At 33.4% G+C, this 18577-nt stretch overlaps 2 protein-coding genes across 7 annotated transcripts; one reads left to right on the forward strand and one right to left on the reverse strand.

The window, feature by feature from the left end:
- The first annotated feature begins 38 nt into the window (after nt 1-38).
- On the forward strand, nt 39-12416 carry LOC116336576 (coronin-1C-A). Of its 5 annotated transcripts, none has more exons than XM_031760503.1 (8): nt 39-142; nt 5518-5952; nt 9858-9980; nt 10097-10479; nt 10557-10731; nt 10800-11093; nt 11615-11797; nt 11943-12416. In XM_031760503.1, the coding sequence occupies exons 2-8, from the start codon at nt 5755-5757 to the stop codon at nt 12144-12146; spliced, it is 1560 nt and encodes a 519-aa protein (XP_031616363.1). In that variant the 5' UTR covers nt 39-142; nt 5518-5754; the 3' UTR covers nt 12147-12416. The 5 variants fall into 5 exon arrangements, with proteins under 5 accessions (XP_031616363.1, XP_031616361.1, XP_031616360.1 ...); XM_031760501.1 differs by having other exon boundaries at nt 62-181; XM_031760500.1 differs by lacking the exon at nt 39-142 and adding an exon at nt 945-1059.
- Nucleotides 12417-13924: 1508 nt separating this feature from the next.
- LOC116336580 (solute carrier family 35 member F5) lies at nt 13925-18362 on the reverse strand. Of its 2 annotated transcripts, none has more exons than XM_031760507.1 (9): nt 18232-18362; nt 16099-16632; nt 15875-16015; nt 15509-15799; nt 15244-15426; nt 14992-15142; nt 14762-14921; nt 14353-14604; nt 13925-14270 (listed from the first exon to the last, which is right to left on the reverse strand). In XM_031760507.1, exons 2-9 carry the CDS (start codon nt 16186-16188, stop codon nt 14216-14218), a joined length of 1323 nt encoding a protein of 440 aa, XP_031616367.1. In that variant the 5' UTR covers nt 16189-16632; nt 18232-18362; the 3' UTR covers nt 13925-14215. The 2 variants fall into 2 exon arrangements, with proteins under 2 accessions (XP_031616367.1, XP_031616368.1); XM_031760508.1 differs by lacking the exon at nt 18232-18362 and adding an exon at nt 17196-17451.
- Between the last annotated feature and the right edge of the window lie 215 nt (nt 18363-18577).

Below are 18577 nucleotides of genomic sequence, written 5' to 3' on the forward strand. Positions count from 1 at the left end.
CAGAAACAAACAATCTGTGCAATGCCAAGTGGGCAAAAGCAAAACCTCTTTGCGTGCCGAGTGTATATCGAAAATCCAATTATTTCGCTGTCGTCAGTACGGTGGTAGATTGCGGTAGTGTTTGTGTCCAGTACCAGTGCAAGTATATTATCATGGAATTTTCAATTTTTGTGACTTTTATGTACGTGTATTGTTTTTTTTTCTTCTCTCGACATTTTTCATCGTCTTCTTAGCTTCGTCAGCGTGTTCGATGTGTGTGCGTGTATGTGTTTGTATTTTTTTTCTTTTTGGTTCCATGGACTGTACCAGAGAGTAAACAACTTAAAACTTTTTTCTTACATCTCCATTCGATTCTTTTGCATGTATGTACCACAACTTGGTTATTGTTTTTTTTTGAAGATTTTTATTTTTATGTTTCGATAATTTCATTGTTCTCACTCTTTCTCTCTCACACGCACACACACTCAGTCGGCTCTCAAACAATTCTTCTTAATTCCATTGTAATCTTTGGGTGTTAGATTTTCGCTTCGTATGCTCCTTGTCTTTTGGGACAGAGAGTGTGTGTCTCGTTGTATCGGTTCTTTCTTTTCGTTTTTTCCTTTTATTTTGTTTTTTATTGTTGTTGTTGTATATGATCGTTGTGCGGCTGCTATTACGCTCTCGACTGTGTTTGAATCAACACAACACAAACGCTCGCTGTATGTAGCCTATACTACACAAACGATCTATCTATTAATCGCATACACACATTTGAATCGAAGAATCTCAGTGTATAAATGCGTTGTCTTGCAAACATTTTTTTAAAGCATACGAACGAAAGAAAAAATCAACAACAACAACGGCAGCAACAGCACATATTATGTGTCTTTTACACATTTACAACTCCGTCTCGTCGTCGGAATATGAAGACACAGAACACAATGCTGTGTGTGCTAACGGCTGCCTGAAAGTAAGAAGTAACGAAACGAGAGAAGCAAAAAAAATAATGTTCAAAATACTCGGAATGAAAAATAGTGTAACCGTGTCTGTCGAATGTGTTTGTTCTCTTTTACTCTATCCGTAATAATTTTTTTATTATTATTTTTGTTATTTTTTCTACTTTTTATTTTTTTTTTTTTGGTTTATACAAATAATTTCTTCATATTTTTTTCATTCTTTTTAATTACCGAAAGTGTTGCGCTCTGTGTGTTTACAGCTTTCTAACACAAAATTACTAATGCCAAATTGAAAGAATAAAAATAAAATTAGTTGATTTTTTTCATGAAGTAAAAGTTACAGAGAAGAAGAAAAAAATAGAGAATAGAATTGAATAATTTCGTCGAGTGTGTGCGCCGAGAATTCGATGCCGAATGATTTAATTGGATTTTTATTTTCTCTCTCTTCATCTTCAGTTTCATTTAAGTGCCCCAATATATAACAAGTGTGGTTTGTGTGGTTATTCTTATTTTGAAAAATTCTCCTTTCATCAAATGTGAACATCATCTTTCACATCGAGAATTTCGATTGTGCATTTTCGGTTTCAATTTGATTTGTGTGTTTATTGTTTCTCTCTCGAAAAAGATTATATATATAAAGATTTGTGTTTGTGTGTGTGTTCGTGTGTGTGATGGTCGATTGACGAACATTTCAAAATGTATTGATATATTGTACGTTTCGCCTAGAAATTGACGAATGACTCAAACTGACATATGTGGTCAAAGTTCTTATACACAAAACAGAAATATGAACGAAAAAAAAAAACAACAACAAAAAATCTGACACATCCAGAAGAGACATAAATAAGTGCGATGGTTTGCAACGTTGCTGCTTATGAACGATTGCTACTTTTGCAATAAGTACAACAACGGGTTAACACCTTAACCGAATGGAACAGAGAAAAAACGCATAACAAAATGCTCAAGACATTAACTTTTTTTCCTACATTCATACGACATATTCAAATATGAACAATAATTCAAAATAAAAAGGCAGCAAAAGAAAGAAAATTAAATAATTGCGATATGAAGAGTAAGGAGAATTTACACAAAAATAAAGAAAAAGAATTACACATAAAATATTCGAAACGAATGAAACGAAATAAAATGAACTCGAAATTGTCGTACATGCGGCCCGAATTCATAATCAGCTTGCGTTGATATTTTTTTGTTCGTTGGTTGCTTACTTCAAGCAAACACATTTAGTTCTTTTTGGTTCGGTGTGTCTATACTTATTTTGATTCAGTTGGATGTCTCATTGAAATGTAACGATATTCATATATATATTTATGTGTATTTTTTTTTCTCTCTCTCTCTCTCACTCTTCATTATGCACATTAAAATACCGTATGCGCACGCGTCTCCCCGATTCTCAATTCCAACAAGAAATCAATCTTTATTTCAAACCAAAATAATGTGTCATCACGTTCAAGGCAAGTTTTCTATTTTATTCAAAACTGTGTGAAGCACGAAATATTTCCAATGGAATTTGGAATTGCACATATAGATGGAAACAGTGAACTCTCTATCAAAACGCTGTTGAACACGGTGATTCAATAGTCATTCTATAAGGCCAAAAGGATCTGATGACAAATCCGCGATCACATTCGTCGTAAAATCATCTCCGACGACTTTGTGAGCATTTAACCGTGCGTGTTATCGAAACGTTGTCGGTGGCAACGACGACAGCATCGAATCATCATCCCATTCACGAATTTACAAACCAAAATACTTTTTTTGTTACAAAAAATAAACTGCTGATGCCATGTTTGCTGGCTCTATGTTCATCACTTTCTCACTAAGTGGGTACATTTCTCGACAATTTTCTCGTGCTGTTCAACTACATGTGTATTTTGTTATCCACTGCTGTTGTTCGTGTGTTCTTTTTTCTCCTTCCCTCTCTCATTCTCTCCCTTTTTGAGAAGCTATTTCTATCCAACCAGTGCTAAAAATAAATATTCACAAATTTTACTCGAATTAAAAAAAAGCGCGCCGAAAGAAACGATGAAAATTGTTAAAAGAACGAATTTTTTTCTCGTCTTGATGATGTTTAAAATGCCAAACTAATTTTGTATTATTCAGATTTGTTTTTTGTACACATGATGAGTGCGGCTTATGCACAGAGAAAGTTCAAATTCATGTACGGTGACACAAACCAGACAATAAAGTAGTGGTTGCAATTTGAAGATCATAACGAAATTTATACGACTCGGTAATAATCACTGATTATCCGTATGGATTTGTGTCTTACGCAACTGACCAAAGAGCCAGCCGATTATGTAGCATCCCAATCATCACGTGAAATGCATGTCATAAAAATGACATTGCTATCGAGACTCTGCACAATTTCAATGTATCATTTTTGCTTTAAAAAAATGTTTCTCGACACTGCCATTTTGCGCACGACGATACAAATATATATTTTGTCAGTGTCTAATAATAATACGATGGAACGATATGTGCACGCTCTATATTGTACATTGTTGGCTTTTTTCTCTTTTTCGCTTTTTCTCTTGTTTCAATTCATTTCTATTTTGTTGACGATGTATCTTGTCGTTGTCGTCGTCGTTGTTGTTTGTTTTGTATTTTTTATGTATTTTGCCTCGGCGCAAGCATAGTGTCTCATTGTGAACCTGTCGTTTGTTATGCAAATACTTTCATGATCCAAAGTCGCGCTAACTCGATCTCTGCTCGCGGTGACATTTCATTGTGGCTCTTTTTTCTTGTTGTTGTTGCTGTTATTGAACCCAGTGCATATGAAGAGATAGAGAGTCTCTGCACTCTAAGTGGCGGTACTGCTGCTGCTGCTGCTGTTGGCCACACTATCAAAATAAAACTGTTACAAATCCAAAACATACGAAAACACTACAAACTTGCGAGATGAGAGACACATGCATATAGATGCTCTGGTCAAAAGAATGAGATGGAAGAGAAAGTCAAATGGATCTATAGAACATGGTCGATGAAACAGAGAAAGGAAAGACATGAGAGCAAATCACACAAAAAACAAACCAAACAAACAGACACACAACACAAATCTACGACCGAGAGATAGACATAGAGAGAGGGACCGATAGAAAGAGAACCTGTCACAACGAATAGGGTCAAGAGAAATGAAACAAGATCCGAGATTCTGTCGTCGCTTCGAAACGGCAACAGTACCAGCATCACTACCACGGCATATCGACAAAGAAAGAGAAGATTGAATCAAACGGGCGCGCACAGACTCCAGTCTGCAATATACACAAATTCTAGTGTGGAAATAAACATTTGAAAAGCATGTATGCGCGTACAGAAAATTTATCGTCGTTGTCGTTATCGTAGTTGTCATTGTTGTTATTGTTTTTTTCCCTTCATCATTCGTTTTTACGATCCGCTAACATTATTTTTTTACTCTTCTCAAGTGTAATATTATGCGAAAGATAGAAAGAGTATTTACATTTTAGCCGGTTGAATATTTACCGTAATTGGTTATAATACGATATGCCATCTGTAATCTTGAAGTTCTTGTGTTGATAAGGGCAAGATTCGAGATCGAATTAGCAAACATATCATTTTTTTTTCTCATTCCCGTTAAAATGTTTCATGTATTTTTATACGCCGATGTCAGACTAGTGAATGAATAGTATTATACTATATATAATATATATAAAAAAAGCATCGAATAGAAAAAGAGTTATTCCAAAAATAACAATTTGAGTGGGTGTGTGTTTGCATACGTGAAGCAGTGAGTGTTAATCGCATTTTGTGTTTTGCGCGCGCACACACGACACCACCAACATTTGTGTTCGTGAATTTAGTTTACGTTATATATTTTTCCATTAAACGGCCGCGTGCGTTTGTATAAAAACAAATCAACTTACTCAAACCATCGAGAGGAGCGAGCAAGAGATAGAAAAAGAGAGAGAGTGAGAGAGGGAGGGAGTGTGCGTGTGAATGCTAAATCGCAGCATTGCAAAAATCATATATAGGTTAACAGATCGTGCCGATCATAGTCTCATTTTTGGTATATCTCATTCTCGCTCTCGATTGTCGCAAGAAAATTGAATGCACACAAAGTTGTGTTTAATGGAAATTAATTAGGCACGAATAAAATTTTTGTAACAAAATATTCATAAATACAAACGGGAGCGAAATTTGATCGCCATTATTATCGAAAAAACATTATATTTTGTGTGCATTGTGCACAAGGTGAAAAGTCAATTTGCTTAAATTGCAACCATATGAATCATGCGCGACCAAGTCAAGTTTTCATTTCACATATGCTGCCAATATCAAGGGTCAACTTCTAAGTAAACCACCATATTTTTTGTGTATAAGCGAAAGGGAGATATATATATATATATAGAGAGAGAGAGAGAGAGAGAGTGCGATTACAACAATTTTTTTGATTTATATCATGAAAATATGTTTTGCCTATCTAAAAATAGCTCATAACCCATGAAAAAACGTCAATCATTAAAAAAAATCCATTTTGCATTTTTCCAAACCGAAGAAACCATATACACCGCAAAAATATTTAAATTTGTTGAATTTTCCACAGATTTTGTAGTGCCTAAAATCGGAGTGTTACAAATTGGTCGATAACAACATTATCGAAAAACAAAAGCACACATAAACAACATACACATTTCGGAAATAGACAATTTTCATCGAAACAGAATAGAAAAAAAAGAAATCAACAACCAACGAAAACAACAACAACAACAAAAGAGAAAAGACTGTGTTAAGAGACTAAGATTTATATTACTATTCGTTGTTTAATTGTTGAAATACCAAAATGTCCTTTCGGATAGTGCGGAGCTCAAAATTTCGTCATGTTTACGGTACAGCATTAAAACGTGAACAATGTTATGATAATATTCGTGTATCGAAAAGTAGTTGGGACTCAACATTTTGTGCGGTGAATCCAAAATTCTTGGCCATCATTGTTGAATCAGCGGGCGGCGGTGCTTTCATCGTACTTCCACATAACAAGGTAAGTCTCAACCATATGCACACGCACTACGGATTAAATGTTCGTGTGCTGTTTTTTTCTTTCACTCAATAAATCTTGATTTCAACAACTAACAAAACCACGAAACAAAAAACATTTAGTAATCGAAATGTCGATTGTTGTTGGCCATTACTTTATACAATGAGCGTATATATATTATATATACATTGCCAATGGATCAGCAAGCGATAGACAAAACAATCGTAAAAATCGGCTATCAAAAATAATCGCTTTTATGGACTTAAATTCCATCATTCGTCAATTTACACACCTATTCTTTGAAATGTGTGTGCCTTTTGTGTGTATTTTTCTTTTTCATTTTCTTTTTTTTATTATTTGTTTTCATTCTTTCACTTCGACGATCGGCTCGTTGTCGCATAAAATACGCATAATCGTAATGCTTGTTTTAGATAGATAGGTGGATAGATAGAGAGAAAACTTAAGTGGATTCAAATAACAAAGATTTTAATATAATGCTCATAATGCGAACGATACAAATATCTGCTCAACTGTGTAATGATTGATATATGAAGAACGGTTTTTATCGATATGATCGATAATTGTGTCATTTTTGCAATTTTCATTGTGTACCCCGTGTCGATGTCATCGTAAATGCCCATCCCATGTTCACACAACTGATATTTGTGTGTTCGGTGGCTCGAATGATTTTGTCGTTCTTTTTTTTTATTTTGCTTGCCTCACTTCAAAGTCAAGTATTCAGTGCAATGCACTTGATGCATTCCGTAATTGATAATTTTCTTTTCTGTGTCGTTATCATGTGTCGTGTTCGATAAAAAAAAACTACAACCGACCGATCGCCACAAACGGAGGGAAACATTTCATTAACAGTGAAAACATGACGATGAAAGCAATCCAAGTGAATCAACACAAAAACATAAATGGATCGTGACAACGCGTACAAAAGCACGCACTTCGACACAAATTCTAGTTTCTTTTACGTCTCCAATGCAGCGATACAAGAGTAACGAATAATTTTTTTTTGTGAGAGAAAAAGCGATAAAAAATATGTTGAACCAGTAGTCACAACATTTGATGAGTTTTTAGCGTAAAAATGGCACATTTTGGTCGAAACAACGACACCATCGGCTCATACAGAGAATGATTAGCAACAAATAGCCATAATATAATACAAACACACTCACAGAGAAATCATCAAACACACAAAACAAATATGAACTAAACGCTCTCGCATCATGTATATTGTAAATATTGTTATTTGTCAGCTATTTGTGCGCATGATAATATGTGCAATGCTCAATATATGTGTAAGTGTGTGTGTATGTGCGCACATTCAGCGCACCGCGCATACTCAATGACTCAAAATAATGGAATCAATCTTAAGTCGACTACTACTGGTCTCGAATTCCTAATTAAACGACAATATAAAATTATATATATAATAGAGTAATAAAACCAGCAACAGAAGAAAAAGAAGAATAAGAAGAGAAAAACAAAATCCATTCACATTTGTCACTGTGTTACAGTAAATAGACATAAGAATCTTTTGTGAGTCTTTTGCAATCGAAACATACTTTCACTGTTGATGTTCATGCCAATCGAACATATAGCGTTTATAGAAATGGTTTGATTCATTTTAAATATTAAATCACATCTATTTTCTCTCTCTCTCTCTCTCTCTCTCTCTCTCTTTCTTACATCGAACCATTTTCAAATATCATTCACATTTTTATTTCTGATCTAGTGTAATTTTCTCTAACGTTTCTCTCTCTTTCAATTGTTTTTCATACATTTTTCATAATTTCATGAAAAGCTTGCTCTGCACTGCTAATCTAGCACTAAGGATATTCATATCAAGTATTTGACGTAAATATTGTACAATATCCGGTCATGATTCATTTCTTGGGCAACTCCACAACAAAAATATTTGTGAATGTCGGCAATGTAAACATGATGAAACTTCAAATGTGACATCTTTTCTCTTCACTTATTCGACAAGAAAATGAGATGTGACCTTTTTTAATGAAATTATTATTGAAATGATTACTTCAAGCGATGCTAGACAATAGCAGAATTAAGTCGAAGAGAAATCATATGTGCACACAATGACTTTTCTTGGATGGAAACAAAAAAGTCCAACGTATGTAAGGTTGTAATTAAAAGATTCCCTAAAGCTTCACTGCCTCGAAAAATGCCGGCCTACGCATAATATACACGTATTATATTCATATTGAAATGATAAATAATCCTTGGCTGTTCGGCTATTTTGTGTTTATTCTAGAGTGGCCGCGTATCGTTGCGAGATCACCAAAATCTCGAAATTTAAACGATACAAGCAATATGGGCCAGAAGTGTTGAAATTTTCGAGGTTAATTTATGAATGTGAATGGCAAATTTATCGCTAGCACAAATAAAAGCGGCTACCTATATATCGTCTTGATATATAAATTGTTGTAGGGCACAAATCTGATTTTCTATCTTTCGCGCACACACACACTCTCGCTCTTTAATTCAAGCGCGCATTTCGTTTGATCAATTTTGTTCAAAACGTGTAAAATGCAATGCGCATTTGATGCAACATTGTGATACTAGCCATCAACAACAGTTTTAAATAAGCATTTAATTGTTGCTCGAAAAATAATTTTTCTTTTAAACTAATACAAAAAAAAACGACGCAATTACATTGCAAATCCTGGTGTATAAATCAAAGAGTTTTTCAAATAAACATCACACACGAAGTCTGCCAAGGAACTTAGAGCGAAAGCAAAAGAAATAATAAAAAAACACACATGAACGAACGAATAAAAAACAGTGTGTATTTGTCTGTGTGCATGAGAAAGTGTGAGAATCTTCATTTGAAACTATTTTCGTCGTCTTTCCTCATTTTGTTTTGCGATATTTGCGACGGTTTACGTGCTTTATTCCTGCTGCAGTACGATCACGCCACCGAAAAATCCTGATTGTTTTTTTTTTTTGATTGTCAATGCAAAAATTCCAATTTTTGAATAAAACTGGAACACATATTACGCAGTGCGCACACACATTTTAACTGTTCAACTATTTTTCTCACACGGTAGAAATTGACCTTTAATTTTTTTGTTTTCATTCGTTGTTCTTTTTGATCTTTCAATTAAATTCAATATCTTATTTCGGCAAAATTATTGGCCACATGCCAATTTATCAATGCGCAATGTTGACGATTTAATTTTAGAAATTTGTTTTCCTCTTCAAAACACACATATATTATGGATAATCAAAACTCTTTTGGGAACGGTCGATCAGATGGAGAGAGAGAGAGAGAGAGAGAGAGAAAATGATCGCACCTTATTATGAAATGTGTGTAAGCTAATATATATTCTGTATGCGCAGCGGTATTTGGTTAGCCAGTAAAAGTCGCCGTTTTGTCATTTTTCTGTCGTTGTTGGCTTTTTGTTTTAGGCTGGCCATTCAAAATAGGTCACACACTTCATCGTTTTGTCATTCAAACCAACTATTTTTGTCTTTTGTGCATGTTTGTGTGTGAACGAGTGTACGGTGCTGTCCAATGTTTTACGGTCACTTTCATACTAATAATATTTCAAATTTTTGATGACACTTCATTTTTTTAGTTACTTTTTAAATGCGCGCGAGCGCATGTCATACCGAAAAAGAACACCAACGTATCATTTCAAACGAATTGTGTGTTTGTTGCCAATGGCTTAGTATTTTCATTCAATTTAGATTCAGTTCAAAGACATGTTTTTCAATGAACGTGCAAAAACAACAAGAAAAAAAAACAGCAGCAAAGACGACGACAACAACAACAACGAAAACACCATTCAAGATTTATTTGATGATTACTTCATTTGTAATTTTAGATACATTTGGTATTCATATTAAAATGAAATTTCATTTATCTGTTACACAAGGTTGGTCGTATAAATCCAGATCATCCATTGGTTGGTGGCCATAAAGGACCTGTTTTAGATATTGCCTGGTGTCCACACAATGACAATGTCATTGCATCTGGATCAGAAGACTGTGTGGTGAAAGTGAGTATATTCATGTTAACAACATCATCATATGCATGTCAAATTACTTCAAAATAATGTATGATTTTTTTTTCTTATTTTTTTTTCTGTTTTTTTTATTTCGCCAAAACAAATAGGTGTGGCAAATTCCTGATGGTGGACTTGTTCGCACAATCACCGAACCCGTTGTTGATTTGCTTTACCATCAGCGACGTGTTGGTTTGGTATTGTGGCATCCGACGGCATTGAATGTTTTGCTTACGGCCGGTTCGGATAATCAAGCCGTTATTTGGAATGTTGGTACTGGTGAAGCGCTAGTCAAAATCGATTGTCATCCAGACCAAATATACAGCGCATGCTGGGATTGGAATGGCGGGAAATTGGTGACAACGTGCAAAGATAAAAAGATTCGTTTGATTAATCCACGAACGGGTGAAGTTGAAAGCGAAGCCTATTGTCATGAAGGATCAAAAGCAACGCAAGCCATTTTCTTGCGGCACGGACTCATCTTCACCACCGGGTTTGATAATTTTCTTTTCAATTTTGCTTTTCCATTTTTCACCATTCGATTTATTATTCATTTGTTTCTCTTATTAGATTCAATCGATCATCAGAGCGTCAATATTCTCTTCGAGCGCCGGATGCTCTCAACGATCCAATCGTAATGGTTGAATTGGACACATCAAATGGTGTTATGTTTCCGTTATACGATCCTGATACAAATCTAGTTTTCTTGTGTGGAAAAGGTGATTCGGTGATCAGATACTTTGAGGTGATTTTTTACAACATCAACACAGCGACATAGACTTGAATTGAAATTTATATATTTTCCTTCAATAGGTTACGCCAGAAGCGCCATTTGTCCATTTCATAAACACATATCAGTCACCAGATCCGCAACGCGGTATAGGAATGATGCCAAAACGAGGTTGTGATGTGAACACCTGCGAAATTGCAAAGTTTTATCGACTGAATAACAACGGTTTGTGTCAGGTGATTTCAATGACGGTGCCGCGAAGGTCAGAACTTTTCCAAGAGGATTTATATCCGGATACGTTATCTGACGAATCGGCCACAACTGCCGAAGAATGGGTCGAAGGAACTGATGCTGAACCAATTTTAGTTTCACTCAAAGTGAGTTTTCAATGTGGTTTTTCGTTATTTATTTATTTATATATGTATATTATGAAGGGATTATGCGAAGATTGAGTGCGTACAGTGTATACATAGACAAAAAAACGACAGTTTGACTCGCTTTAATATCGGTCATCGTCTGAATATGTACACAATTCACACTCTTCGTATGAATGCCTCCAGTGTATGTCAACTATATTAGTACATTGAATTGAAGTTTCTCTCGAAAAGTATACTCGAGCATTTTTGACGACGAGAAAATCGATTCAATGTGTATAAAAGATTTTGACCGTTTTTAAGCTTTATTCATCAAAACTACTCCTAATGTAAATGCTGCATGAGTGCCAAACACTAAAAAAAATCAAATTCAATTTTACTCACTGGCTACACAAAAAAAAAACACTTACTAATCGGACCCGAAAATCCAGATTAGAATGTATGATTGTTGTGTGTGTGTGTGTGTTTGTGTGCACAAATTCGCAGCTAAAAGAATATACTAAAAAGTTAAAATTAAAATTTAGGATCGTTCTTTAATGGTACAGGGTGGTTATGTGTCACCATCAAGCGCCAAAACGTTGACCGTGCAAAAGAAATCGAATGTGCTAAATAAAATACCACCACGCGGTCCCAAAGGAAATGCCACAAACAATTCAAATGCAACCAACAACAACAACAATACATCTCTAAGTACATCCAGTATTGATGTAAGTATTTGCGTCACAATTCAGATCATCAATATTCCGATATAAACATTCATTTAACATTATTTTGTTCTTTTCGTCTTTCTCTTTTCATTTTCTCATGCGGAAATGTTCCCTGTTGTACAAACTGTGTGCATGGCATATACAGGAAAGTCAATTAAAAGAATTGACGGATGAGCTGAAAAAGCAAAGCGAGGAAATGCGCAAACTGAAAGCGATCATTGTTAAGCATGAGAATCGAATTCGTAGCTTGGAAGCGGCTCAGAAGGCACGCGAAGATGATGCTCTAGATTTAATTTTACAAAACAACGATTCGGAAAAGCGAGAGAATCTAGCTCCAGATGAAGTGTAAAAATACACAAACAATTTTTATCTCCAATTTGTGTAACTCTGCAATAATGCAAACAAAAAAAAATGTGTGTTTTTTTAATCTCTGATAAAAATTAATTAATTTAATCGAATTGTTATGAAAAGAACAAAAAAAGAGGAGGGAAGAAGAAGAAAAGTACCTAAGTAATTTACAAATACTATGGCTCAAACTATTTACACATAAAGTTAGAATGGAATACGAGCAACGAAATAAAAATCTCGAAAATTCTGTGTAAAAATGAAAAAAAAAAAAGAACGAAATTTGAAGAAATCTACAATCTTTATAAATAATATGTATAAAAGAACGTTTTAATTTAAATGAAAGAAGAAAAAACATTTTGTATAGAAAAGCAAAAGCAGAGAATGAGAGAAAGAGAGAGAGAGCAGAAGGCGTATATAAGAAATCCTCAAATTATTATATATTATTTTAAGCACAATTTGACTTAGTCAATTATCGAATCGCTAGGCTTTCGCGCATTCACACCATTTCTTCATTTTTTTTGTTTGTTTGTTTGTTTCATTTGTAATTTGCTAAATATGCCCCGTATTATTCATTTTCATCTATTTGTTTCTTTTTAGTAAACGCATTGCAATCATTTTGTTTTTTTTTTTTTTATCTTTTTTATATATACATATATAAATATGAACTCAAACAACAAAAAACACTATTCTGTCTCTATCACATCTATTCATGTACATAATTTATGCATAGACATTTGTTTTGTTTCCTTTTTGCTTGTCTGACGCAATCGGAAAGCAAATTTATTTTCTTTTTTTCTTATTTTAATTTTAATGTCATTGTTCACATTTGAGCGTATCAAAAGCAATTTTATAGAATTAGGTGAAAAAAATTTACCCGTTTTTATTTTGTTGAAAAAAAAACGAGAAAAAGTCAATTCTAGTAAAAGCAACTGTAAAAAAAGAACATTATGCAAATGATTACAACGAATTGTTTTAAAATAACATACATATAGATACATGTTCAATTAGACAGCAACAGTCTAATGTGAAAGACAACAACGAAAATTAAAAAAAAAAAACGCTACGCAAATCAAAGATGACAAAACAAGTTTTTTTTGTTGTAATTTTTAAAAATGTTTTTCTTACTTAGTGCCATTATATTAACATTTTTAAACACATGAATGTCGAAGATGAAACGAATTGAAAATTTGCAGTGTGCGTGCAACGAATGAAGATGCATGATAATGGAAATCTGACCTTTTTTTGTTCGTTTTTGAAACTCTTGCATTTTTTCTATAAGTATCGAAGCTCAAATTAATTTTTATGCGAAAAAAATAAAATGTTATATAAAAAAAATTTCCTTCACAAATTGTATCTATTGAAAAGAGAGAAAACAAATTTAAAAAAAATGATTATTAAATGAAAGTGTTGTTAAAAACAATAAATAGCGTGCAGATGTTTTTTAATTGATGACTATCCCCTCTTTGGAGAAAACGAGTGAAGAAAAACGAAACGAATTGCAATTTGCAAAAAACATTTCTGTCAAATTTTATTGTCCAAATTAAAATAACTCACTAAAGTCTTACACGATAAACACGGTAAAAGGAGCAAAAAAAAAGGATTTTTATCACAAAAACATTTCTGAATTTTCAGTTCTAAAAAACGATAAACACATCTGAGATTTTTTTTTTTTTTTAAAAGCAATTTTTTCTTTTGTCTAAACCTAGGTTTCAACTTTTATTTGTTTGACTGATTTCACATTGTAGAAAGAAAAAGTACCACCGACGAAAATGAAAACAATTTGATTTTACATATTATTTAATAATCAAATAAAAATCGACATTGAAATGCATTACTTTTCTTCTAAAATGCTCACAATTTATTGCCCACCTGGCATTATTGTGATGTGTGTGTCTGTGTGTGAGTGCGCTTTATATACGATTAATTGTTTTTCTTGTTTAGCTAAATTGTTCACGTTGTACATATTCTTTGTGTGTGTGGTGTCTATGTTGTGTATTAAGAAGCTTAAAATGCAGCTAGAAGTGATTGATCGAACCGAAAGATCAAACATTTTCACAACAAATCCGCATGCTAATTGTCGTAATTGCTGATCAAAGATTCATGTTGCTCAGATAAATCAGATATTCTGCAAAATGACAGAAACAAAAAACAAATGTTTTGAAAAGATTTTTTAATTTTGATAGAATTTTTTCTATTTTATTACATACCTAACTATATTCGGTCGTCGGCACAAGAACAATTTGCGATAGGCGATTTTAAAGAGTTGCCAGAGCGGATCGCTGTCCTCGTTTCGCATCAAAAATCCAACGAACAACAATGATCCACACATTGGTATTGTGCCACAGTAAAAAAGCGACGAAAATGTCTTACTTTTAAAAATCACATCAAATAGCATAGCCAATGGAATTTGCAGAGTCATTGCAATCGTTCCAATCAACGATGATGTTAGGAAACATGACCTGTGGATCAATCGAAATTGCATGTTATCAAGTAAACAAAGCAAGTCAACATTTCAATTTCTATTGAATGACCAATTTCAGAAGATTTGACAAAATTAACTTCCATTTTCCGGTCATTTAATTCGACATAAAATGTCATTGCAAATATTATTCTTACCATAGCCAAAGTGCTTCAGATAAAACAGTGCCGATTAATCCATTCAAAAATAATACTATGAATTGACGTTGATTTGGTAGTTCAAACGATTCAATTTGTGTGAAATTCAGTACGAAAAATATTGGCCACATCAAAAGCAAATTCCACAAACCGACAAATCCTGTGTACAAATCAACACAAATTCACCATTAAATCAGTGTTCATGTTGTGAATGATAAATATGAACTTACCAAAAAAGAGTGGTATATCAATTTTCTCTTCTGTATCACTTTTATGCTTGACTAATACTAAATATGAGGCATAAAAAAAAGCACTTAGTAATGCTAAAACAACTCCCTTTGACATTTTTGGGCCTTGGACATCGGTTATTGTAACCATCACCTATGTGTGTTTTTATATTTGTGCAAATAATATAAACGGGTGAGTGAATTGAAGAAAGAAAAGCAGAACGAAATAATAATTTTATGATTAATGATACTAACCACACCAGCAATGCAAAGGAATACTGCTATTAATTTCGATAAAGTGAATCGATCACCGCTCGATGATGGATAAATCGATGCCAAGATTAAGGTGAAAAATGTTGATGTCGAACTCAACAGAAGCACCAACGCTGTTTCGTTTGGTTCCAGAGCCAGTTGAAAAAGATAATTTGCGATAAACCACTAAACAATATTCGAAAATCGAATTGAAATAAACTTTAATTTAATTGAATTGAACCAAAGTGGATAAGTAAAATAATCATACCAAAACACAGAACATTAATGCGGTGCGAGCTGTTTTGTGATTCGTTTTTTGTCGTCGAATTCTCATGCTGGCGGAATACGATAGACGTGACATCAGTGCTTCAGTTGCATCATGCGATGACATTTCACGAACCTCAGCCAATTTACTGAATCGAACACTTTTAATACTGGAATCATCACTTTCGGTGCCGGAAACTTGACCACCACCATTTTTAATCGGCACATACGTTGAATCACTCAATGAATTTCCATTTGTAAAAAAATTCTCATCCTCTACATTCTGATCGACAAGCTATAAGAAGCGAAATATATATTACATTTACCTGAATGAAGAAAAAAAGAGAAGAAAATGTTCACACAAACATACCGTATAATTGTTGCGATTCGGATCACATGAATTTTTCCATGGTGCAATCAGTCCAAGCACCAAAAGGTACAGCGTAAACATAGACGTTTTAAAATATGTGCAGAAAAACGGTTTATCGAAGTTCTCATTTTGATACAGAAACTGTAAATAAAAAATAATATTAAAATAATTAAAAACGATCAACATATGTTGTTCATTTCTGCTGCAAAGTTCACTCAACTCACCTTTGTTAGTTCGCTAGACGATACCCAGATAATGTCAACAATAATCAATAAAAATATGCCTAATAGAAGTTTGTGTGTTTTGTTAATCATTTTCGGCTGGCGGCTGATAGTGCAGTTGCATATCAGATGGGTGTATTTGTGTGTGTGTGTGTGTGTATGAGTTGATGAGCAAAGTATGCAGTTGCGTGTGTTTCAGATTAAAATCAGTGTGGAAATTGGAATTGATCGATGAAAATCATCGAAGAATCTCTGTATTCACACGTCAATTTTGGACAATGCAAATACATTTGAAACCTGACTTAGGTATCTTTACTTCTTCGACTAAATTAATTTAATCTATTGTATCGATGTTGTTGCTGTTACATCTTATTCTTCAGTTGTCGAATTCTTCTTCATTCATTTATTAAAGTGAAACATATTTTAATTAATTGACTGGGTGGAATGAACGATATATTAGATTGGTGTTTTATTTTATTCGATCGTCATTAAAATTCCCACAGCGACGACAGCAGCAATATTGTGTTGATTTTATTTCTAAAAATGTGGTTTTAAAACAAAGAAAGAAAAACGAAAAAAAAAATATTTGAACACCTTTTTTAATCTGAAAATAACTGTTCTTCGAACGTCTCAATTGCGATTGATAAAAAACGGAACAAACAAAAATGCCGAATATTTTCAATAGGTTCGATTGTCTTTTTTCGTGCTTTAAGCATAGATTGCTGCATACGATTTCGTAACCGAAAATAAAATTCGATCCGAAAATCGCGTGTTTTGTAATCAATTACTTTTCAATGTATTAAACATGCAATGGTCTAAATGTAAATTTTAAAATCAATAAATTTGTAGCTTTTTTTCATTTTGTTTCCAAGATATTTGTGTCCATTTATTTTACTTTACGACCGAACTATTCACATTTTAGCATATGGTATGTGAGCAAAACCGGGCATTTGCCACTGACAGTACAAAATTAACCAAAATCCAAATCGTACGATGATAATTATTGTACTCAAATATTCCTTATTCAAAAAAAAAAAATGCCGAAAAGACAACAAGGTCATGGTGCGCATATGGTTATAAAAATGACAATGGAAACTTACGGTGTCCAACTTTAACTGATGGAAATTTCCGTATATAGAAAAATCTAGGGGCTTTCTACTATTCGCGAATGGCCATTTATTCGCATCAACATCTATGAAAATTCGTATATTTCATTCGAAACCATTCGCGAATGCCGCATACTGTTTGCGAGATGCGACATATTGCTGTGATTTGTACATAAACATTTCTGTGTTTAGTTTGTATGCGTGATCATTTGCTTCCATTCGCAAAATATGTATGAAACATTCGCTCACATATGCAACATTCGTGTAAGTCGGAACCCCCTAGAGAAAAATGTACAAGACCAATCGAAAGACTATGAGAATTCATAGAATCATCACTGTTTTTACTCCATTTAAACTCTTTTCAGCGAAACGATAAAAAAAGCAATAAACAAGGTAAGACTTAATGCACTTTAATATACACGAATGTATTTTTAATTTTGTCATAAAAAACCATTACGTCGACGATTTTCAAACAATTGGCTTGTAAAGTGGCATATTTTTTTTTCTCCAACAGGTCCTAATGTTTGAGTACACACACATATGAACTATATTTTCTTCGAGTTTTCCTTTCTCTGAATTGTCAAAGTAATCGATATTTGTTTGTTAAATTATGGTCTTTTAGCATGTCGCCTACTTTTAAAATGACTAAGAACAATACAATTCTTGTTATTTGACCTCGTAAATGATCCATAGGCAAATTGTTTTCACAAAACAATGAGACAGAGAGAAGTTCAAATATAAATTGTTCAATTTCAATACATTATCTAACAAATACACAAAAATTATCGCTGTCCGATAAAACAGATATTTACGCAGCGTTTGTAAAACAAAATAACAAAAACAGAACACTCTTGCGAAGCGATAAACAAAAATTGATTACACTTTTTGGACTACAATGAATTTTGATTCATTGAATGTGATAAAGACAAAAAAGACACAAATAAAACGCCCAGCAATTTTGCACTCACTCAATTTTCATAAAAGAACAATTAATTGATTGTAACGGGCAAAAAAAAGAGCAGCGATTTACCTGAAAATTGCCTTGTACATCAATCACAAAATTGAAATATTTATAATATTCGCTTTAATGTTTACGTCTTAGTGAACAACAACATTTCAATCACAGAAGAACCGAACGTACTACATTAAACAGAGAATTTATTTTGACACATTCATACACTGCACTATAAAACCGCGCAATAGCACCAAATTAACCGGTCTGAAGTTGGTTTTATCATTTTGTAAACGAATTGTTTTCCCATTGAAATACTTGCAGCAATATTTTCTTCAATCATTTTTAAATTTTTAAATTTAATTTTTTTTTCTTCTTTTAGAAACAACAAAAATTATTGCATTTTTTTTCAATGCAAATCAAC

Source organism: Contarinia nasturtii, unplaced genomic scaffold (assembly GCF_009176525.2).
Source record: "Contarinia nasturtii isolate CC-2019 unplaced genomic scaffold, AAFC_CNas_1.1 Cnas_scaffold_187, whole genome shotgun sequence".
In the NCBI taxonomy this organism is placed as follows: domain Eukaryota; kingdom Metazoa; phylum Arthropoda; class Insecta; order Diptera; family Cecidomyiidae; genus Contarinia; species Contarinia nasturtii.